The 23,769-nt window shown below is 46.2% G+C and overlaps 1 protein-coding gene and 1 pseudogene across 2 annotated transcripts in view; both read left to right on the forward strand.

Annotated features, from left to right (window-relative positions):
• The first annotated feature begins 2,721 nt into the window (after positions 1-2,721).
• LOC147620827 (Thioredoxin superfamily protein) overlaps positions 2,722-23,769 on the forward strand; it is a 43,403-nt gene continuing 22,355 nt past the window's right edge. The window contains exon 1 of the mRNA XM_086825098.1: positions 2,722-2,910. Within this exon, the coding sequence (XP_086681224.1) occupies positions 2,772-2,910 (139 nt within the window). The 5' untranslated portion in view covers positions 2,722-2,771. The remainder of the gene's footprint in view (positions 2,911-23,769) is intronic.
• Positions 21,223-23,316, forward strand: LOC147620828 (uncharacterized; annotated as a pseudogene). The gene is made up of 5 exons (XR_015270069.1): positions 21,223-21,315; positions 21,466-22,044; positions 22,177-22,549; positions 22,635-22,796; positions 22,879-23,316. The product of XR_015270069.1 is annotated as an uncharacterized LOC147620828 (transcript).

The raw sequence follows: 23,769 nt of genomic DNA on the forward strand, positions 1-23,769 counted from the left end.
GTAGGAGGGTTGATCTAGGTAGTTTTTGTCCATATGAATATGGGTACCCAATTATCCTTAGCATTAATTAATTACTTCAAAGAAGAGAACCTTGGAAACCTACGTGAACCTTAGGAAAACTACATTGAATATCGGTTTGATGTGTGGAAGTGAGGGCTTGACGTGTGGCAGTGAGGGCCTGTTGAATTTTCTAGAATGGTGTAAAAGGTGTAAGATAGGGAGAGAGCACCGATGCTCGCAGACCTTGGGAAAGGGGAGACGAGCATGGAGGGAGAGATGTTGTGCGAGCCTGAGAGAGAGGGAGAGACATGAGAGTGGAGGGAGAGATGGCATGCCTCAGACAGACGGGCACCCCTAAGAGACAAGGAGAGATGCGAATCAGAGTGTGCGTGAGATGCTCGGGGAGCTTAACATAGTTGAGCACGTGGAGAGAGGGCGGGTGAGGTAGACGGCCATGTCTGTGAGAGTGTGGGAGAGATGATAGCATCGGGACAAAGGGGTGCCCCTGAGATAGAGGGGGATAGATGGCAGCCGCGAGAAGTGAAGGTTTAGTGAAGGTCTCAGCTTGCTGATTAATTGAATCAATAGCCTGAATATGAATAGGGGCCTACAATGAGTGAAAAAAAGGAATTCCATAAATTAGTTGATTGTTTTTTTAATCCTTTGAGTGAAAACATTAGTAATAAAGATTTTTTGAAACCTTAATCGAAATTAGGGACCACAATTCGATTGAATGGTTGCAAGGCAGTTTTCCCTCTCTTTTCTGTTGGATATAAGACTCTCGGCATTTTTGGCCAATGAATTCAGTCCTTATTAAGCCCATATTTTTTTAAAAAAGTTTGCCAAGGTCATGTATTCCAATGCCCAACCCATCTTTTGTAGCCTCCACATCAATCAGCATATGGAATCCTCACGTTGAGAATATAGCTGGGGTTGATGTGTGGATGACTGCTGGATTTGCTTTAGACAACAACCTATAAAACACGGTTGAAGCTGGATGGTCGGTAATCAAACCTTTGTATAAATATTAACACCTTCAAGTGTATTTAAAAAACCTCTAGCTATCTATTTTAAATACACTTTTTTTTTATGATCTGTATAAAAATACACTCTCTAATTGGATTTTGTTTTGAAAAACTTAAGGCTAATCAAATGTTAAATTTTCTTTCCAAAATCGTAATATCACTAATTGAGTATACGTACTATAAATTTTTAACTTAATCTTTTTTTTTTGTGTATTATGTAGTGAAATGTCAAAAATGAAAAAAAGAGCAAGAGAAACAATGATTGGAAAATTTTTGAGCCCCCCTATTCAAAGCAATGATGTTTCAGGCATAGAATTGAAGAAAAATCATGGTAGACCAAAGAAGTTATCTAATGAAGATGCAGTGTGTGATCAGCCCAATGTAAACTTTAAAGTGCTTGAGCTAAGTGTCACGATATCATTAGGTGGTAGTGATATTGATGAAGCATTATTAAATAATCTTCATGATTTTATCACTAAAGAATGCCTTGCTAGTAGTTGTTCATTGGAAAGAGGAGGCACAATTTTCCATCTACACTATCAAATGGTCATTAGAATTCATGCGAAGTCAATAATAGCAGTTAATAAACTCATCAAAAAGTATCTTGGATGGGATAAGAATAATCCCATTGGTGGCACTGTAATGTGTAGAGCATTAAGAGGAAAAACATGCAGACATTTCATGGTATGATAGGTTATTGTATGAAAGATCTTGATAAGCATCATTATAAGAATGTGTCATATAATATTAGTGCAAAAGATATTTCTATGGGAATAGAAATTTACATGCAATATGGTGCAAATGATCTCAAGAACAAAGTTTGTCTTACTCCAACAAACATTTTTGTTGATAGAGCATTGATGTTTTGGAAGTTCTATTTAACGCATCCTTTAGGCAATAATTTCTGCACAACAATTCATACAATGATCAAGATAGGAAAGTACTACCGATCTTCTATTTAGATAACTCCATATCAAGGAAGAGGAATGGAGCTACAAAAAGTGGATGCTTTATGGAGAACAATGGTATATCCATCCAACACAATAATGAAAGATATATTTGATATTAACAAACAAAATTTTGATGCTTCACATCTAAGATTAGATTGGTTCATGAATAGATGAAAAAGTAATGAGACTGAAGTTGACGATTTGAGGTATGTCTTTAATAAAGATAGAATAGTAGAGAATGCATATAAGACAAATAAGCAAACAATTGAAATAATGGGTGGAAGAGCAAACACATAGATCGGGTAAAGAGATAGTAAAAGAGCATGACATTACTATTGATAGTGAAGGTGGTGATAGTGACAATGCTAGAATATATTCCTTTATGCCAAATAAAGAAAACTCGTATTGTTTTTTTTTTTTGGGGATCTTTGTGCTCGTGTTGGCACAGCCTAGCGGTAAGGTGTTGAAGTCCTATGCATAAGGTGCTGGTTCAAAACCTGTTGGTTGTTGACAGCATGAGGTGCTGGGTTCAAAACCTGTTGGTTGTTCACGAGGACGAAAAAGCACACACGCACAAGAAAACTTGTATTGTAATCACATGAAAGTTCAATAAATGATATTTTTAATATGTTTCTCACAATTTTTATTCCATAGGATTGTTTGTCATGATAAACAAAAAAAAAAAAAGGTTTTATTTTTGTCTTCCTCCTCCTAAATATCTAGCTTTAAATTTTCAGGCATTAGCTTGTACCACAGCATCCTTTGCTGAAACGATATCGAAGGAGAGATTAGCAGGATGCCAAGCGCTATGCTGGATGCGGGGCTTGACGATTTCGAGACTGTCCTGGCAGCCGCCCAGGCTCAGGGCCCGGGTCCCCTCTTCCTCCTCTTCCTCGCCAACCGCGACCCCGCCCTCGGCCGCAGCTGGTGCCCCGGTAAGTCATGAAAGCTCAGCTTCCAGAGGAGAGAGAGAGAGAGAGAGAAGAAGGGAAGGAGGGAGGGGGCGCACAGGCCAAATTAATATGAACAGTTGGAGCGAGTTCAAAGCATGTCAATGGTCTCCATTTCATCACTGCTGGGTTTGTAGACTCGTCAGTAGTTTTGGGGTTCAAAGGCATTGGCTTGATCAGTTCCCATTCAAAGGGTGGATCCTCTACCCCATTTTTTTTTCCACTACGGCTCCCAAAGGGTGAAAAGTGCCCTTGGTTAGCCCATGTTCACATGTGGCACTACTCATAGCATATATGCTCATAAACCCTTGTGTGGTGGCAATGTGAACCTGTACAAGGTCGATAGCAGATCTCGCTCTGTAGGAGAGTAAGCCTAAAGCTTTGCGGAAAGCTTCAAACTTGCAACGCCTTCATGAACAAAGCCCCATGGTTGTAAACAGGGATTTAGGACAGTTTTACGCGATGGAAATTGTCAGAAGCAGGTTTTCTATTGATTATAGCTGAACCGGTGAACTTGGAAGTTGGAGCTAAGCCCATGCTTGGTCTGGAACTTGACGCATGGCTGGTCATGCAGAAAACTAGCATGGACAACACTGTGTGAGTGTCATACTCGCATGTGTGTTCATGTGTAAGAGTGTTGTGAAAGCCTCTTATCGTCCGAGCGGTGCTTGGTGGCTATGTAATCTCCTGGTGGGAGTGTTCTTTGGCCTAGCTGTGGCGGGATGCTACAAATTAGAGCGGTGCTCCTATTTTGAAGAGCGGTGCTCCGAGAAACTCTTTTGTTTATTCATGTTTATTGGAATTTTCGGCGAGATTGGTTGATGTGTTTCTCGGCTACCGCATCATCTTGCACAAGAACACTCTTTTGGTATTACAGTTTACAATGTACATTTGGAGGGGGGGGGGGGCGGCCCTTCTTCGACCCTCGTGCTGAGTACTATGCAAAATCTTTGTTATGTTAACTTCTATGCAGCATGACAGTGATGATGATATTATGCCATGATGTATGCAACTATGATATTTTGAGTTTACTCTTTCTTCCGAAATGTGACATTGGTATCAGAGCAGTGCTCTTGTTTTGAAGAGCGGTGCTCTGATATTCATGTTTACTGGAATTTTCGGTGAGACCGGTTGATGTCTTTTGGAAATACAGTTTACATAAAGGGGGAAGGGGGGGGGGATCGGCCCCTCTTTGATCCTAGTGCTTTGAGAAACTGTTTTGTTTGATTTATTTATTCATGTTTATTGGAATTTTCGGTGAGACTAGGTGATGTGTTTCCCGGCCTACCGCATCATCTTGCACAAGAACACTCTTTGGAAATACAGTTTACATAAGGGGGGAGGGGGGTCGGCCCATTTTCGACCCCAGTGTTGTGTATTGTGCAGAATCTTTGTTATGTTAACTTCTATGACAGTGATGATGATATTATGCCATGATATATGCAGCTGTGATCTGCAGTATTTTGAGTTTATACGTTCTTCCAACTGTGACACCTTGCCTACTTGTAAATCATACTTGTCAAGGGCAGGCACTTGAGAAAAAACGCAGCCCATCTAGGAGCTAAAAAAAAAAACTGAGAGGATTTAGGGTTATGTGAGGGTCCTTTTTGCACATTTTCTACACGCATGACTCTTGCATATTCTCCCTCTTAGAGGGGAGTTTGTAACTATTTGACCCTCCTAGCTTTATTTCACATAACGAAATGCATGCCCGGACACCAAACAGGTGGAAGAAGACATGGAGACAAGGTCCATAAGGATTGATTAAGAAAAAGCACCATTCTTGGTCAAAAAGCAAGAAAAAGCAAAAAGTTAAACAGGGTTGACCACGAGCCAAGGGCACCATTGGAAAGAGGAGACTAAGCCGGACCAACAAGCTAAAAGTCGCTTTCTCAAAAAGCAACTCTAGGGCCAAAAAGCAAGGCCCTGAAGTTGTAAAAGCACAAATCAAGAACTTTGGCTATTATTAATAATATTTAATAAAAAGACAAAAGCAAAGCAAAAGCATTACTTTTTGGCAAAAGCAAGGCTTTCCTAAGTATAAAAGAAGCATGAGCCTCTCTTGAGCATGAAGTTGAAGAAGAACCTCTTCATCGTGTTGCCATTTTCGTTCAAGCGTGGAGATTATCTTCTTCATCATCTATGAACCAAATCATGGAGTTTTTCATCGCTACCGCTGATTTTAGAGTGCCTCGAGCAACTGCAGTGCCACATCACCATCTTTTTGTGCGACTGCACGGATTCGTACAGTTGTATAGACAGAAAATTTCAAAAACCCTAAAACTGCTCAAAAAACCCTAAAAATTGCTTTTTGGAGGTTTTTATCGCCCGAAAACCATTAAAACAGGTTTTATATCAGTTTTCTTGCTAGAAAGAGCTTCTCTAGGGTTTTCATTATCACCAAGGCTATAGGAATTGTGGAGATTATTCATGGGATGAGCGAGTGGATTTAGAGCTTGGACATGGAACTTGGGCATAGAGCTTGGACATGGAACATGAAGCTTGGACATGGAAGCTTGAACTTGAGCATAGACATGAAGAACTTGTAACATAGAGCTTGGGCATGAAGCTTGGACATGAACATGGAACACAAAGCTTAGAAATGGAGCTTGGATTTTGGACTGTGATTTGGACTTGGATTTGGATTCATTGGACTTGGGATCCATTGGATTTGGATATTGGACCTGGTACTAGCCCAGTGAGAGATACTTGTGGGTCATCCCCGTGGTGTGCTTGACATGAGAGATCTTGTGCGTCGACATCAACATCGACCTAGATATCCTACATCGGCATATTTGTTTGTTTTGTATTCTTGTCTCCTGCCCAATCAGTAGCAAGGCTGTACCAAACATGTGTCCATTCCTGTACCTTATGCTTGCATGTGACCTATCTCCTGGAGAAACCCAAATACATGTTTCCTCGAGAAGCCTACAACCTGTTTCCACGTGAAACCCTTAGGCGTGTTTCCCTTTGAAACCTTTGTTCTGTTTCCATACAGAACCATTCACAGCACCATTCAACAACAGTGCCAACAACGGCATACATCTAGTTACCTGTTCCCTCATGAAACATCTGGAAACATAGAGATGCCCATAACCGTAGGTCCCTTTGTTCCTTTCTAGCAAGAAGAGAACAATCTGCTCCATGAGCACGCAGCCATGCGAGCTTGCATCATTCCCATGCCAAGAACACTTTCAATTGACCTGTACTTGCAGCCGGAAACCCAAGCATTTGCAGCCAACCAAAAACAGCCCATAAACAGTCTCAAAATTGCTCATGTTCGTAGCCACATGCACTGCCACGAAACAGTCCATAAACCCTTTCCAAAACAGTCCCGAACCAAAGCAAAGAGAAGCTGAAAGTTCCATCAGTTGAACGCCATCGACATGATATCTATGTTCATGAAAAACCAGCCCTTGTCCGCCTTTATGTCCAGAGAAACCAGCCCCCTGGCCACCTGGGAGAAGAGCACGCAGCCCTGAACGCCTGCAGTCCAGCCCTCCTGTGCACCAAACGAGAGAGAGAGAGGAGCATGTGCTGCAGCTTCATCCCTCCTCCTACTGTTCAGCCCTCAGCTTTTGCACACATAGAAAAGCACCCAAAAGCAGGCCGCCAGCCCCCTGTTTTCTCCCAAAAAGCAAAGAGTGAGAAAGAGGCGCATCCTCTAAGAGCTAGAGAGAGAGAGATCGACTATTGCTTCCTGCAGCCTGACAGCCCTCCAAAGAGAAAAACACGTAACTCTGCTGCATCTTCCCGTCCAGCCCTCCGTGCAAACCTGTCCACTTCTCACGAGAGAGAGAGAGAGAGAGAGAGAGAGAGAGAGAGAGAGAAAGAGAGAGAGAGAGAGAGAGCGAGAGAGCGAGCTGCAGCCCAGTCCCCTGTTTCAGCCCTGTGCGCCTGCAGTCCAGCCAGCTGGCGTCTGGCATACTGTTATCTGTAGCGCAACAGCCAGCCCATGAACTCTTCCAAAAAATAGGCGTGGACTGATATTCAGCTGCGCCTCCCCATGATTCAGAGCAGCCGCCAGTAACTCAGCGCTGGCCGCCTGTGTAACCAGCTGAGCAGCCCTCCTAAGCGGAAAAGCACCACTTCATCAGAAGATAGGCGCCCCCCTTTCTGCCCGCCAGCCCCCCTTTTGAAAAAGCACACACGTGGCCCCACAAATAGCATATGGGCCACGTTTACTTTCATAAAGGGCATTATAAAGTTTTTAAAGGTTTTTAAAACCTTTTTAAGTTAAAAATCTCTTTGCCCCCTTCACACTTGGGGTTGTCCACACATGGGTTTCTTTTTTTATAACTCCAATCTGATGCCATTCACACTGTCCACCATGTCCCCATGCACACTCAACTCATAACTGCCTCCCAAGCCACAGAAAAAATGGGAAAAAATAGGGGAAAAATGCGGAGAGTGGGGAAAAATGATAAAACACCTCATAAGGGCGGGCACACCCACAACAAAGGCCCTGGTGTATAAAACTAGACAGGAGATGACTTCTAACACTCCCTCTCAGCTCTTGGCCCTGAAACCAACCACAGGGAGCTGGGGTGCCGCCTGAGCAAGTCCTGACTTCGTGAAGAGGTCCACCGTACTGTCCTCCGTCGAACAGAACTCTAGCAAGATGTCATCAGCAACGATCTGTTCACAAACAAAGTGCCTCTGGATGACCATGGGTTCCTCCAGTGGAAGCCCAAACCTGCAATGCAACCTCTGCATCCTCACCATCTCACAAGCAGCATCACAAGCAGCCCGGTATTCTGTCTCTGTGCTTGACAAGGCAAAAGATGACTGCTTCTCACTGCTCCATAAAACTGCTTGTGGGCCTGAAGTAAATCTCCTCATGTCCGGATCTCCTCCCCAAACCGAGTCACTCCAACCGTGGAGTCAGACTCCATCCAACAATCCCCCTCCTGTGTACAAGAGTCCATGATCCTTCGCATGTCGCAGAAACCGAAACGCAATCCTGCCTCCAAAAGAGTCATCCGCAACCATGAGCTCAACTGCCTCATCAGGAAGCTCCCGTCCAATCCGGTGTCCATCAACCATATCAATGAACCATACAGCTTCTGAGTCAAAGAGGCATCACACTGCTCACAAGGATCAACACCTGTTACGGTGCACACACAAGTCCTGGAAACCTGATGAAGACCACGCAAGACCTTTTGAAACCTGTCAACCACCCCCTCTGAATCCGGAACCACAAAGCTTGGAGAAACCACCTCCTTCTGCAAGTAATCACCTGCCACCTGCTTGGCTTTCCGAAAGGTCCCCGTGGAAAGAACATTCTCATCTACTGGAGGTTCTTTGTCCCGAATACTGCGAGACATCAGAGCATAAGTGACCTGTTCAATTTCCTCTGACTCACGAACACAAGAACCACCAACATCAGTACTAGAGAGTTCCTGCCAACTGCTGCCATCTACTGGCAAGCTATCCACCATCTGGTCCCGGAAAGCCTGCACCTGCAGCGTATCCACACTTAAGTGGCCATTACCAGAGTGCCACTCATCACAAACCTGAGGACTTGGGAGAGAGAGTGCTGAAAGCTTGTAAACTCCATTCTCCACTCCGCCTTCCCAAACCACCTGGCCTGTTGCTTTGTCCCGGAGAGCAACAAAATGCTCATCAAACTCCACCCGTACGCCAGTCTTGCAAACCTGATGCACTGACAACAGATGAAAACCAAGTGCCGGAACATACAACACCTGGGAGGAATGCTTCCCCCCTCTGCCATCGGGAACTATCTCCATCCTGCCCTCACTGTGAACTGGGATAGTGGATGTATCCCCAGTAAGAATGTGACCAGAAAGCCTGCAGAGATCCTATAAACCGGAACGGGAAGGAGTCATGTGCCTGGAAGCACCACTATCTAGAATCCACTCCCGAGTATCCGTTGCGGAGAGTCCTCCAATCTCCTCCCTGCCTGAAGAAAATGAAACAGCGGTGTCCACCATCTCCAGGTGCACAAAAGCCGGAGTCTTCATGATTGCTGCTGAGGAATCTTCACCCTTCTCGGTCTTCCGCTTGGGACACTGCCTCCAATAGTGGCCTTTCTTGCCATGGTCCTCTCTGCCTTCAGTTTCTCGCGGTCAGTAACGGACTTCTTCTCAGAAGACTTCTCCGATGAAGCCTTCCCTTTGCCCAAGTTACGGCCTTTCGACCGTTGGCCAGTTAAGGCCTCCGAACCTCCACCCTGAGGAGGGTTCGTGAATTGTTCCTCCTGGTCCAGGACCATGGGCACAAGCTCCTCCCACGTGATGGTGCTGAGCCTGCCACTGGTAATCAAAGACGAGTAAAATGCTAAGTACGAAGAGGGCAAGTGCGACAGCAACGTTATGGCCATGTCCTCCGACGATATCTCCTTCCCAGCCTGAAGAACTTCCTGCTGAAGAGCCTGCAGCTTGTTAATATGCTCCCGCATCGTCGACGACTTTGCAGGGCTCATAACCCGCATTTGTATTTCCAAGGAAATCCTCTTCATGGGCGATACCCTGTTGTAAAGTGAGGCCAAATGCTGCCATATACCTCTGGCCAGCGTCATATGCTTTACATGATTGATTACATGTGGTGTGCAGTTGAGAAAGATAAACGAACGGACCCTGGCGTTGACATGATCCCACATTTGTGTCTGAGCCTCCCGGTCCTTTTGGGTTGACGGTAACTCCCCTTCCTCTTGTTCCGGCCATGGATCCCCAACAACGACGAAATCAGCGAGGTCGTAAGACTCCAGAACAGATTCCATCATAACCTTCCATATGCCGTAGGTGCTCCCGTCCAACTGACGGTCCACCGGGAACGTGGGGAGTGTCGGGATCTTCACATGCCTCTCGGCCATCTCAAACAGATCTGCCATTGCGGGGATATACTCTGAAAAGGGTGGGTGGGTGGGAACAAAGAAGAACTAATACCTGCAAGTGGCTGTCCAGCAAATCAGCCCGCCTTCCTCTTGCTTCTCCTCTTCCCGAACAGTCCAAAACAGTCCACCAATCAGCCACAAAACAGTCCCCCTCTTGCTCACACAAATCCCAAGAACTATCTAGAGCCTAGGGCTCTGATACCATGTCAAAATGCGCAGCGGAGATGATGACCAGATCTGGGAACACGAGCAAAAAACGCATGCAGAAAAAATACAGCACAAGAGAGAGAGAGAAGTAGGCGTGTAACTCTGCTCTATATACACAAGAAGATCCCGGGTATGATACACAATGGAATGGGGGGCTGGGGCCTATTTATATGCCCCCAGATGAGCAATCGGCCTGCTGAAAAAAGCTCCACGACTGCAGCATCAGTCGGCCAGCACTAAATGAAGCCCACGACTCCATACATCCAGTCGGCCAGCAGTACAGAGATCCACGATTGCTGTTGGGCAGTCGGCCAGTCACCTGTCTGCTGATGGGTCAGTCGGCCAGCCACTCAGTGCTCCTGCCAACTCATAACTGCCTCCCAAGCCACAGAAAAAATAGGGGAAAAATGCGGAGAGTGGGGAAAAATGATAAAACACCTCATAAGGGCAGGCACACCCACAACAAAGGCCTTGGTGTATAAAACTAGACAGGAGATGACTTCTAACAGTGACACCCCCCTCTTGAAAAATAGCAAGCGTCCTCGATTGCACTCAATGGCACAGTAAAGCATCTTATGAGCAAAGACTCCCCATATGACAAAAGCAATGGCCCTCAAGTGCATTTGGGTGATGAAACAATCATCCTGCACTATGGCCACACCGTCACGTCAAAGTGACAAACAACTCTTGCTTGTTCCTTCAGAACCTGCAGCACAAGTCTAAAACCAAGTGGAAACACGTTAACTGTGTTAGCCAAAAACAAAACCATGCATCATTCTACATATGAACCACATATGCATGACACTTATATGCATTTGCAAACAATATGCATCTCAAAATGCTTTGCTTACTCTAAAGTAAAGTCTAAGCGTTGCTCGCAAGCCTTACGCCCATGGACATCTCGTAGGACCCACGACTGATGGTACAACATGAGCATATGAAAGCACTCAATGCATCCAAACAATACATCCACTAAGTACTTCCCACATATGTCTCATGGCCATCCCGCAGGAGTCACACCCAGTGGTGCATCCATGAACATAATAAAGCACTTGATGTATCATACCAATATACATGCATCACACGACACAATCTAGAGTATTACCCAATGTATTCTCAATGGTACCAGGATCCAATGGCACCAGAATACAATAATACCTCAAAAAGTGTATGCATACATGCACAAATAGAGTTCGATCCATATATCCATGAACCAAACCAACTCTAGGATTGCTCACAAGACTTATGTCCTCCATAGAGTCTCGAAGTGTTAGCTCAGGTTGCCGCAGACTTTGAGTGCAACCAAACCATGCCATTCCAAAGGAGACCACCTCCACAAATAGCATCATCTCAATATCCAATTGACCGATTCTGTGGTCAAGAACAGCCAGAACCATATGACAAAGATCAATGTCTCAATCTTCCTCAATCATACCTTAGTTTCAAAGGCAAAAACCATCTCTGTTAACCATAGGTGTAGACAAAGTTATCCATAGTTGCAGTTATAGTTCATGGTGCGGCCGACTGTGAACCATACCCAACTGTACCATCTCATGTGACTAGTACACAATATCATAGAAGTCCCATAAGCAGATGTACTGTTAGCCTCAGTACCTTCGGGTGAATACAAAGATGTCACCAAGCGACTCCTAGATAACAACTGAGCCTGTCTGTAACAAGGGAGTGGAGGTGCTACCGCCCTCTTGAGCATCAGGCAATGCTCCAGACCCCAGCTCTACTGAACCTGAATGAGCCGTAGCAAGAGTCGGCTCCAACTCAAAGGCATCAAGATAAAGCTGCAATTCTTGAGGTGAATCTGCTAAGTCACCCTCCCCCATCCACTTCGTATCCATCAGTGAACAGCTCTTGAACTTCACAGGATAGCGATGGGAAACTTTACCCTGCACCTTTCTTTCCTTATGTGCCAGTATCTGCTTGGGAATAAGAACCTCATCAAGTTCCTCCACTTCCGTTTGAGCCTCATCTGATACATCCACAGGCACCCAAACTTGCTTGCACTCCACCCAAGTGGTAAGCACAAGTCCCAATGAAGCATAGTAGATCACCACTGCTATAAACATAGAAAGAAGCTGTCTTCTGAACCCATGAAGCCTCCGTGAAGATACCACCGGTGACAAAGTGTCGAAAGCCATAGCCTTCAACCCATCGTTTGCATCGTAACACTTCAACTGCTTCTTGTTCCTGGCTGACTACTTCTTGTCCTTGGTGTCTTTTCTCCTAAGCTTCATCCTCAACTCTTGCTCTTCACCTCATACAGGCAAAGACACATAGTCCTGCACTGCCTCCTGCACTTCCTTTTCACTTTCCACATGTTGAAGCTTTTGATGTGACTCTCATGAGACAACCACAAGCTCACCCCCTTAGGAAAGTAGGTGATTATCCCAACCAAAGCAACCCTGGGCTCGCCCACTTGAGAAAGTCGACGATGTCCCGGCAACGAAACCTTGAAACCGGCCTTCAGAAATGTAACGGGCGGTGAAATAAACACTCGCACACAAAACACTTCAACACCTTTGAGGATCAAGAAAAGGAAAACAAATAGGGGGAGCTAGAGTGCTCTTGCAAACAGTACACGGACACCGATTGGCCCCAAAACGCAGTGGCATCCCTTGCGGTATTTCTTTAATTGATTATAAGTGCTTTGATTACAATAAGGTTGGAAACTCAGCCGTCACAGTAGAACTCTTGAAACGTGCAAAGACTCTGCATCATGGCTTCTTGTCCACTCGGCATCCCCCACAAACAAGTCCAGCCATTGTTCACATCAAAAGACTCTCACACATTGAGTCTGCATACAGAAGCTTTCTCCCATGAACAGGGTTGCCACAACCATCCATAGCCTCTCACCCTATGAATAGCATCACACCTTGACACATCCAATGCTTCTGTATCCTTTATGTCTAGAGAAACCAGCCCCTTGGCCACCCGGGAGAAGAGCACGCAGCCTTGAGTGCTTGCAGTCCAGCCCTCCTGTGCACCAAATGAGAGAGAGAAAGGAGCATGTGCCGCAGCTTCAGCCCTCCTCCTACTGTTCAGCCCTCAGCTTTTGCACACATAGAAAAGCACCCAAAAGCAGGCCGCCAGCCCCCTGTTTTCTCCCAAAAAGCAAGAGTGAGAAAGAGGCGCATCCTCTACGAGCTAGAGAGAGAGAGAGATCGGCTGTGCGCTTCATGCAGAGCCTGACAGCCCTCCAAAGAGAAAAACACGTAACTTTGCTGCATCTGCCAGTCCAGCCCTCCCTGCAAGCCTGTCCACTTCTCACCAGAGAGAGAGAGAGAGAGAGAGAGAGAGAGAGAGAGAGAGAGAGAGAGAGCGCTGCAGCCCAGTCCCTGTTTTGTGGCCGATGAATGTCAAAGCCAACAAGGAAGCAGATGCATTATCTTAGAGACCCTTGAGCCATATGGTTTCTGTCAAAAGTGTACAACGGAAAGCGTGAGACATAGGCACAGAGAGAGAGAAAACGAATCTGCATAATGATGAAGAAGCAATGATACAAACAACCCTATGCAAGGGGTGGTCCCCGTAAGTGAGGGCATGATGAGCTACTCCCCTGAGGGAGGACTTGGGCCTGGAAGCCCTGTCAAGATTTCTACAAGTGAGAAAGAGCCTGGCCTTATATAGCTCCTTTTGGAGCTAGCTGATTGGCTCTAGAAAGACCCACGACTGGACAAAATAAATATGTGAGAAATGGGTGGCCAACCCTACAACCAAGGGCCTGAACATGAGGAAAAAATATGGTGCTACTCGGGATAAATATGGGCACCCCTGATATACAACTTGGGCACACTACCAGGAGATGAATAATGCTAACAGTTTCTATGGGTTACCATATGGATTTCACTTTGATGAAGGATCCTTATGCTACCAAAGAGGATTTCAAAGATGTTTTGGAACAGATTGCAGAATAGAAATTTGGCGACTTTTTATGTCATCAAGAAGGGTTTTCTTGTGATACAAACCCAAGTCATGTGTAACACAAGGAATTGAGGCCAAAGTAATGGAAGAGTGCCATGCTTCTCCATACATGGGCATAGAGACATCTTGACTACACTTCAAGCTTTGGAGAGCTATTGAGAAAGACATTGAGCGTTATGATTCGAGAATGTTTGGTTTGTCAGAAGGTCACATTTGATTGACAAACACTAGCAGGATTATTGCACCCATTGAATGATCTATGTGAGAATATTACTATGGATTTTATCTTTGGATTGCCAAAGTCAGGGAATGATGGTATATGGACCTTTTAGGATACCAAGAAGATCAACTAGGTTATCCCCCGAGGAACTTGTTTTGAAGGATCCACCGATGGAAGAGCTAAAACAGATTGTGTTTCATTCTGTGATAAAAAGAGGAAAGACAGTGGTCCGAAAGTTCCTCTTGGAATTCAAGAGTTATTCACTGTTGGATGTGAAATGGATGCCAGAGGAGTACTTCTAGGACTATCCAGATATACTTCGAGCTTATGAGCATTGAGGAAGTGGTTGGTCTAAATGTATTTGAAGTAAAGATATGGACGTCTTGTGATCAAGACAGATTCAAGTGGGACGCATCATACCTCTAGCTCTCTTCACTGTATATATATTGGACCGGAATTGATCATTATTATGCTTATAATGGTTATTTGGACATGCTCTAGTTTGGGTGGCAACAATCCCAGAAAGCCCAAGGAGCACGATTTATATATGGACGGCAATGATGCCAAAACGAGATTTGTATATGGGAGGCAACGATGCCAGATGACCCATTGGACGGCAATGATGCCAAATATATTGGATTTCGCAGTCGGGCAGTCATTGTGACCAGATGGCCCTGATGACTGTATTGGATTTCGTAGTCGGGCGGTCATTGCGACCAGATGGCCCAGATGACTGTATTGGATTTAATAGTCGAGCGGTCAATGTGACTAGATGGCCCAGATGGCTATTGATGAACTCTCGGGCGGTCCCAGCGACAAGATGGCCTGGAGGAAAAGTCTGAGCGGTCTTCGTGACCAGATGGCTCAGCACCCTTTCGATGAAACCAGACAAGACAATTCATGAACAGGAGGATCATTACTTGTGCATTGCATACTGATGTATGTCTGAATTTCTTTGACTTTGTGTGCTGTTTTTGATGTATGGACAATGCTTGGATTTATGGCATGTGATAGTCCACTGGGCTCCAGACTACCTGGCCAGTACCTGGAATACCCAATAGACACGAATGATGCATACTTGTTTGTTGACTAGCTTGTGTCTAGTTTTTGCAAGAGATAAGTATACATTTATTTTATCTAACACATGTGACAGGCCATGAAGATGTACCATCAAGAACAAGGACATCGATCAAAGAAAAGGCATTGAGATATTGCCAGATGAGCAGATGACACCACAGATATGGGGAAAGACCAGATGCACAAGCTCACCAGTGTCATGTGCATGATCAATGCCATGTACCTTCTCAGGGCTAATCCAGAAGGGGGCAGCCAGTAAAAGATCAGTAGAACTAGGATTTAGGAGCATCTGGTGCAGCAGAGGCCAGTGTGGACTTGTAGCAGGGGCATGGAAGGAAAAGGTGGAGCTGTCGGCTGCTTGCAAAGGTGGGCGGCTGGACCAGTTCAAGGCGGCTGGACCAGATCAGAGGCGGCTGGTCCAGATCAGTATAACGCAAGATTTGTATGGCTTTTTCTCCACGACTGCTGGCCGACCAGCAGTCGGCCAGGTCTACAATTGTCCCAAGGCCTATAAATAGGCGCATATGCTCATTGTAGTCACCATTCAACCCTCTAAGGGTTTGGGTCACTAGGAGTCGCATAGGGGGACAGTTTTGGGTGTTAATCACCTTTTATTCAAGGCAGCCTAGGGCTGTGTGTAAGAGTACCTTTTTGTACTATAGCAATATACTGTATTTCCAGCACATCTCTCTGTCTCTCTACTCTCTCTCTATATCTGCGTTTTGCATCAGCATGTTGCCAGTAGTGTTTAGGGCTGAAAGAAGACTCCCAGAGCTTCCGCGCGTTACAACCAGACCAGGCTAGTACCTTCAAACATATGGAAGTACTTCATGTACTTGGAACACACGGATATACATGGACATATGGATGTGCTTGGAACACTTGCAGTCCGCAGTTGACAACTTCGATGTAAGAGGAAGGGAATGTAACTATTTGGCCCTCCTAGCTCTATTTCACATAATGAAATCCATGCCCGAACACCAAACAAGTGGAAGAAGACATGGGGTAGGGTCCATAAGGATTGATTAAAAAAAAGCAACATTCTTGGTCAAAAAGCAAGAAAAAGCAAAAAGTCAAATAGGGTTGACCACGAGCCAAGGGCACCATTGTGAAAGAGGAGACTAAGCTGGACCATAGTTGCCTCCGGTTCGCGAACCGTCGGGAAAGTTCGATGCGAACAATTTGGTTCAATTCAGTTCGATCCCGTCAATCGGGTTCAAAAGTGATCGTTTTCGCCCGTTTTTTTTTTTGGGCCCGTTTTCGCCCATTTTTCTCTTCCATTTTCTACCCGTTTGGAGAGCCGTTTGATGGGTGTTTTTTTGGGGCTTTTGCTTGCTTGCCTTGCCAACTTGCCAAGGCCCAAACCCTTTGGTTGCCTTTGCTTGAGGCTTGAGCCTTGAGTCTCTTAGCTCTAGGTTCTTCTCCCTATTATCTAGATTCTATATAAGAGGCCCTTCCCGACCCCATCCTCACAAGTTCTCATTGCTCAACCCTCCCCTCACAAGTGCTCAAGTCTGATCTATCCTCTCCCTTGAGTCCCCTCTAGGCTCTCTCACTCTTCCTCAAGGGCCAAGGCTCAAGCCTCCCCCTCAAGGCTCAAGCCTCTCCTCTTCCTCAACTTTCAAGCCTCTAGGCTCTCTCTCTTGAGTCTTGAATCTTCCTCAAGCCTCTCTCTCCCTCTCCCTCTCTTTCCCTCTTCCTCAAGCCTCTCCCTACCTCTCCCTTTACTTCTCCCGGGAACCTTCTCTCCTCTTTCAACCATGAGAGAAAAGCATGAAGCCTTTACTTTGCATGCCATTACCCATGAGAAGAACGAGGGGAAGTTGGGGGCATGGAAGTGGACTTGCAAGTATTGTGGCAAGGCCTACACTAGTAGTGCCACTAGGCTTTTTGCACATCTCTCCAAGATGGGGGGGCAAATTGCACCTTGCAAGATGATCCCTCAAGACATTTCTAATAGCATTGTGAAGAAGTAATCCTTGCTTGGCAAAGCAAGTGATAGTGGAAGATGTCAGAATACGCAGCGGAGATGATGACCAGATCTGGGAACACGAGCAAAACGCAATGCAAAAAATAACAGCACAAGAGAGAGAGAGGTAGAGGCGTGTAACTCTGCTCTATATACACAAGAAGAATCCTGGAATGATACGATGTGGCAAGGGGACTGGGGGCCATTTTATATGGCCCCCCTACAGCAGTCGGCCTGCTGTAGGGTAGCCGACAGAGCTTGAACCTCCACGACCAGCCATGAGGACTAGTCGGTCAGCAGCACAGGGAGTCAACCAGCTCATCTGGGGGGGGGGGGGGGGCGCGTGGACCTGAAGCAACACAAACAGCCAGCATCAGCATGTCCAGATGCAGTTGGCCAGCTTCAGAGGTCCCCCTTCCACCACGGGGCTGCCACCCAAGCCACAGAAAAATAGGGAAAAATGGGAAAAAAAATACGTGGAGTGAGGAAAAATGAGAGAACACCTACAAGGGCGGGCACACCCACAACAAAGGCCCTGGTGTCTACAGAATGACAGCAGATGACTTCTAACACCCCCTCTCAGCTCGTGGCTATGAAACCAACCACAGGGAGTTGGGGTGCTGCCTGAGCAAATCCTGAGATAGCGACTTCGTGAAGAGGTCCACCGTACTGTCCTCCGTCGAACAGGACTCTAGCAAGATGTCATCAACAACGATCTGTTCACGAACAAAGTGCCTCTGGATGACCATGGGTTCCTCCAGTGGAAGTCCAAGCCTGCAATGCAACCTCTGCAACCTCACCACCTCACAAGCAGCATCACAAGCAGCCTGGTACTTTGCCTTTGTCGTCGACAAGGCAAAAGATGACTGCCTCTTACTGCTTCATAAAACTACTCTTGGGCCTGAAGTAGATCTCCTCGTGTCCGGATCTCCTCCCCAAAGCGAGTCACTCCAACCGTGGAGTCGGACTCCATCAATCCCCCTCCTGTGTAAAAGAGTCCATGATCCTTCGCATGCCGCAGAAACCATAGGATACGCAATCTTGCCTCCCAAAGAGTCATCTGCAACCATGAGCTCAACTGTTCATTGATCTGGTGTCCATCAACCAGATCAATGAACCATTCTGCTTCTGTGTCAAAGAGGCATCACACTGCTCACAAGGATCAACACCTGTTACGGTGCGAAGCCTAGTCGTGGAAACCTGCTGAAGACCACGCAAGGCCTTCTAAAACCTGTTAACCACCCCCTCTGGATCCGGAACCACAAAGCCTGGAGAATGCACCTCCTTCTGCAAGTAATCAACTGCCACTTGCCTGGCTTTTCGAAAGGTCCCCGTGGAAAGAACATCCTCATCTACACGAGGTTCTTTGTCCCAAATACTACGAGACATCAGAGCATAAGTTACGTGTTCAATTTCCTCTGACTGACGAACACAAGAACCACCAACATCAGTACTAGAAAGTTCCTACCAACTGCTGCCATCTACTGGCAAGCTATCCACCATCTGGCCCCGGAAAGCTTGCACGTGCAGCGTATCCACACTTAAGTGGCCATTACCGGACTGCCACTCATCACTAACCTGAGGACCTGGGAGAGAGAGTGCTAGAAGCTTGTAAACTCCATTCTCCACTCTGCCTTCCCAAACCACCTGGCCTGTTGCTTTGTCTCGGAGAGCAACAAAATGCTCATCAAACTCCACCCGTACGCTAGTCTTGCAAACCTGATGCACTGACAACAGATTAAAACCAAGTGACGGAACATACAACACCTGGGAGGAATGCTTCCTCCCTTTGCCATCGGGAACTATCTCCATCCTGCCCTCACTGTGAACTGGGATAGTGGATGTATCCCCAGTAAGAATGTTACCAGAATACTTGCAGAGATCCTGTAAATCTGAACGGGAAGGAGTCATGTGCCTAGAAGCACCACTGTCTAGAATCCACTCCCGAGTATCCGTTGCGGAGAATCCTCCAACCTCCTCCCTGCCTAAAGAAAATGAAACATCGCTGTCCATCACCTCCAGGTGCACAAAAGCCGGAGTCTTCATGATTGCTGCTGAGGAATCTTCACCCTTCTCGGTCTTCCGCTTGGGACACTGCCTCCAATAGTGGCCTTTCTCGCCACAACATTACAGGTCCTCTCTGCCTTTAGTTTCTCGCGGTCAGTAACGGACTTCGTCTCAGAAGACTTCTCCGATGAAGCCTTCCCTTTGCCCTTGTTACGGCCTTTCGACCATTGGCCAGTTAAGGCCTCCGAACCTCCACCTTGAGGAGGGTTTGTGAATTGTTCCTCCTGGTCCAAGACCATGGGCACAAGCTCCTCCCACACGATGGTGCTGAGCTTGCCACTGGTAATCAAAGACGAGTAAAATGCTGAGTACTGAGAGGGCAAATGCGACAGCAACTTTTATGGCCATGTCCTCTGACGATATCTCCTTCCCAGCCTGAAGAACTTCTTGCTGAAGAGCTTGCAGCTTGTTAATATGCTCCGCATTGTCAACGACTTTGCAGGGCTCATAACCCGCATCTGTACTCTTCATGGGCGATACCTTGTTGTAAAGAGAGGCCAAATGCTGCCGTATACCTCTGGCCAGCATCATATGCTTTACATGATTGATTACCTGCGGTGTGCAGTTGAGGAAGATAAACGAACGGACCCTGGCATTGACACGATCCCACATCTGTGCCTGAGCCTCCCGGTCCTTTCGGATCGACGGTAACTCCCCTTCCTCTACTTCCGGTCGTGGAACCCCAACAACGACGCAATTAGCGAGGTCGTAAGACTCCAGAACAGATTCCATCATAACCTTCCATATGTCGTAGTTGTTCCCGTCCAACTGACGGTCCACTGGGAACGTGGGGAGTGTAGGGATCTTCACATGCCTCTCGGCCATCTCTAATAGATCTGCCATTGCGGGGATGTACTTTGAAAAAGGGTGGGTGGGAGGGAACAGAGAAGAACTTACACCTGCAAGTGGCTGTCCAGCTAATCAGCCCGTCGTCCTCTTGCTTCTCCTCTTCCCGAACAGTCCCGGACAGTCCACCAATCAGCAACACAACAGTCCTCCTCTTGCTCACACAAATCCCAAGAACTATCTAGAGCCTATGCTCTAGATACCATGTCAGAATATGCAGTGGAGATGATGACCAGATCTGGGAACACGAGCAAAACGCAATGCAGAAGATAACAGCACAAGAGAGAGAGAGGTAGAGGCGTGTAACTCTGCTCTATATACACAAGAAGAATCCCGGAATGATACGATGTGGCAAGGGGGCTGGGGGCCATTTTATATGCCCCCCCTACAGCAGTCGGCTTGCTGTAGGGCAGCCGACAGAGCTTGAACCTCCACGACCAGCCATGAGGACCAGTCGGCCAGCAGCAAGGAGTCGGCCAGCTCATCTGGGGGGGGCGTGGAGAAAAATGAGAAAACACCTACAATGGTGGGCACACCCACAACAAAGGCCATGGTGTCTATAGAAAGATAGGAGATGACTTCTAACAGAAGAGTCCCCTCCCGCCGTTGCCACCGCTCAAGACAAAGTCATCCCGCCGGCAAGGGATACATCCTCTTCATCATTCTCCGCATCCTTCTCCCCCTTCACCAACTCCACTCCCTCATCAAAGAGGCCAAGTGAGTTTGAGGTTCCACACAGGAGGCAAGCTACTCTTGGAGGCTCCATTGGAGAAAATGTGGCCTCTCTCTCTTGGGTCCGAGCAAAGCAACAAGGCAAATGTGGAGATTGCACGCACGATCATTGAGTGCAATCTCGCATTTCGTGTCCTCAAAACTCCTCAATAGCAAAGGATGGTGAGGGCCATTGCCGAAGTAGGACCATGCCATGGCCCTTGGCATGGTATCACCTACAACGACATGCGCACGAAGGCACTTGATGAAGAAAAGGAGAGAATCAACAAGACCCTCGAGCCCGTCTGAGCGGGATGGGTGAAGTATGGGTGTTCCATCCTCGTCGACCGATGGACCGATAGAAAGAAGAGGGGCATCCTCAATATTCTAGTATCTTGTCCTCTTGGCATGTACTTCTTGCGGGCTGTGGATGCCGGAAAGGCGGGGAAGAAAACCTCGGGCGAGGCCATCTATTGCCACATTCAACAAGCCATAATCGAGGTAAGATACAATTTTAATTTTTGAGTTTGAAGCTTCAAAGTTTAGCCTTTACCTTTTACTCAACTTTCAACTTTTCAAGTCTTATTTCTTTTCCTTTTTCATGCATCATGCATGATTGCATCCATGATCCATGGTCCATCATTCTTGTAGGTTGTCCCCGAAAATGCAGTTCAAGTGGTTACGGACAATGCGTCCAATTGCCGCAAGATGGGCCACTTGCTTGAGGAGTTTTGTGCCTCTCATTGCCTTGACTTGCTTATGGAGGACATAGGCAAGTTAGAGTGGGTGAAGAGTGTGGTGACACAAGCCACTCAAATTGTCACTTTTTTCAGTCAAAAAGTCAACGTCCTTGCTATCTTCCGCCATCACAGCGACTTGGAGATGAAGAAGCCATCCTCGACGCGCTTTGCCTACATGTGGCTTCTTCTAGAGCGCCTTTATGATGTCATGCCTAAGCTCCAAGTACCAGTGGTTTCACCGGAGTGGCAGGAATGGATACAAGGTGAGATACCTTCGCGTGTCGATGAGGCAAGAGCCATTCAATGGCTAATGCTTGAGAGAGGAGTTCTGGCACCAGGTCCGCGTCCTAGTCATTGCGGTTACTCCCTTGTATAGGGTTTTACGCATGACAGACATGGAGGGGGCTACCATGGGGCTCCTCACTCACTTTATCAGAGAGGCCATTGCCGAGATTACCCGCACCACAGTCCTCGATGAGCTTGATCCAGAGTATATGCTAACAAGGTAAATAAGATTCAACTTTTCAAGAATAAGTAATAAACTAAAATAGAATGTTGAATCTAAATAGTTGTTCTTTCATTTTTCTCATAGATATTCTCCCCTTTATTTTAAAATTCACAGTGATCCCCTTGAGGCTACTCATCAACGCGATGCTAACTTGGCACTCGTGGAGAAGAGATGGAAGTGGATGAAGAGGCCTATCCATGGCCTTGCTGCTTTGTTGCATCTTGCCTACAAAACACTCCCGCTTTTCACTGATCAAGAGTTGCTTTCAGCTAGGGATGCTTTCTTACCGAAAGCATTACCCGATGATGAGAATGGGCAATTTCAGTTCTTACAGGAGCTCATCAACTATAATGATCAGAGGAGCCCCACATTCGCCAATGCGGTATGTTGGAGGAGGGATTCTATGGTGAAGCCTCTCTTTTGGTGGGAGTCATTTGCTTACCAACAACCTCACCTACAAAGAGTGGCTTTGAGGATTCTAGCGCAGGTAACCACTAACCACTTGGCACCAAGTTACTAAATTATGTGTAGATACTAGAATCCTGAACATTGTTTATTTTTTTGTGGATTAGGATTGCTCTTCGGGTGCATGTGAGAGGAACTGGAGTTCCTACTCACTTATACACACGAAGTTACGCAATCGACTAAGCATGAGACAGTTAGAGCGGCTGGTCTACTGTCGCAATAACTTGCGCATGGTGCGTGAAATGCACGATATGAGTCAAGCTAGACAGGTATATTGTTATGTAACATGTTAGACTTACATAACTTTCAATGTTTTATTATTTAGCCCCTAATCAATTATAAAACTTGTAGGTAAACGTCGACGAATTCAAGTTGACGGTGGACACTCTTAAAAGTGTCCACAAGGAACGTAATGGAGAGGAGGAGGCCATATATGCAGAGCTCTACAAAGAGCTAGAGGAGATTGATAGACGAGTCTCTCGCACTCGTCGTGGCCGTCGAGCTAGACGTGGAGTATAGGTTCGGTCTATTCTTACCATTGGCTCTCGAGGCTCTGATCGCCCAATTGCTACCTATGTAAGTCGTGGCTCTCGGAGCTCTACCTCCGCAGCGATTAGAGTTGAGAATGCTTCCATTGTGGAGTCTTCTTTGGCAGTTCATGGTGATATTCGGGAGCCCGAATATGATGATGAGGGCAACATTCTTAGTGATGGGGATTTTGGTGGGAGCTGTGAGGTGTCCTCCTCTAGTGAGGATATTGAAGAGCCTAGCGATAGCTCTGAGTCCTGACTCCTGACATAGATGGTGACATAGGCTTTTAGCCTCTATAGTCCTCTATGGGCTTTTTGCATTTTTGTACTTGCCCATGCGGCATGCCGACTTTTGCGGCTTATATATATTCATGACTCTTTGACATGTCACGTGTACATTTGTCTACTTTCATTTTCTATGCAACTTGCAACATTCTAAATTTTTATGTTTTGGGTAAAAGTTTTGTATCTATATTTATATTTTTAAGTATTTTTTAATAGACCGTACCTCCACCGTATTTTTATTTTTAAAATTTAGCGGTGCATTCCAGGACCGTATTTGAACTTATCGCACTGAATCGAACTTTTCATACCTGACAACTATGAGCCGGATCAAAAAGCTAAAAGCAGCTTTCTCAAAAAGCAGCTCTAGGGCCAAAGATCAAATCAAGAACTTTGGCTATTATTAATAATATTTAATAAAAAGACAAAA

The sequence above is a fragment of the Cibotium barometz genome, chromosome 31 (genome assembly GCF_041138505.1).
Source record: "Cibotium barometz isolate CiBa-2024 chromosome 31, ASM4113850v1, whole genome shotgun sequence".
Classification (NCBI taxonomy): domain Eukaryota; kingdom Viridiplantae; phylum Streptophyta; class Polypodiopsida; order Cyatheales; family Cibotiaceae; genus Cibotium; species Cibotium barometz.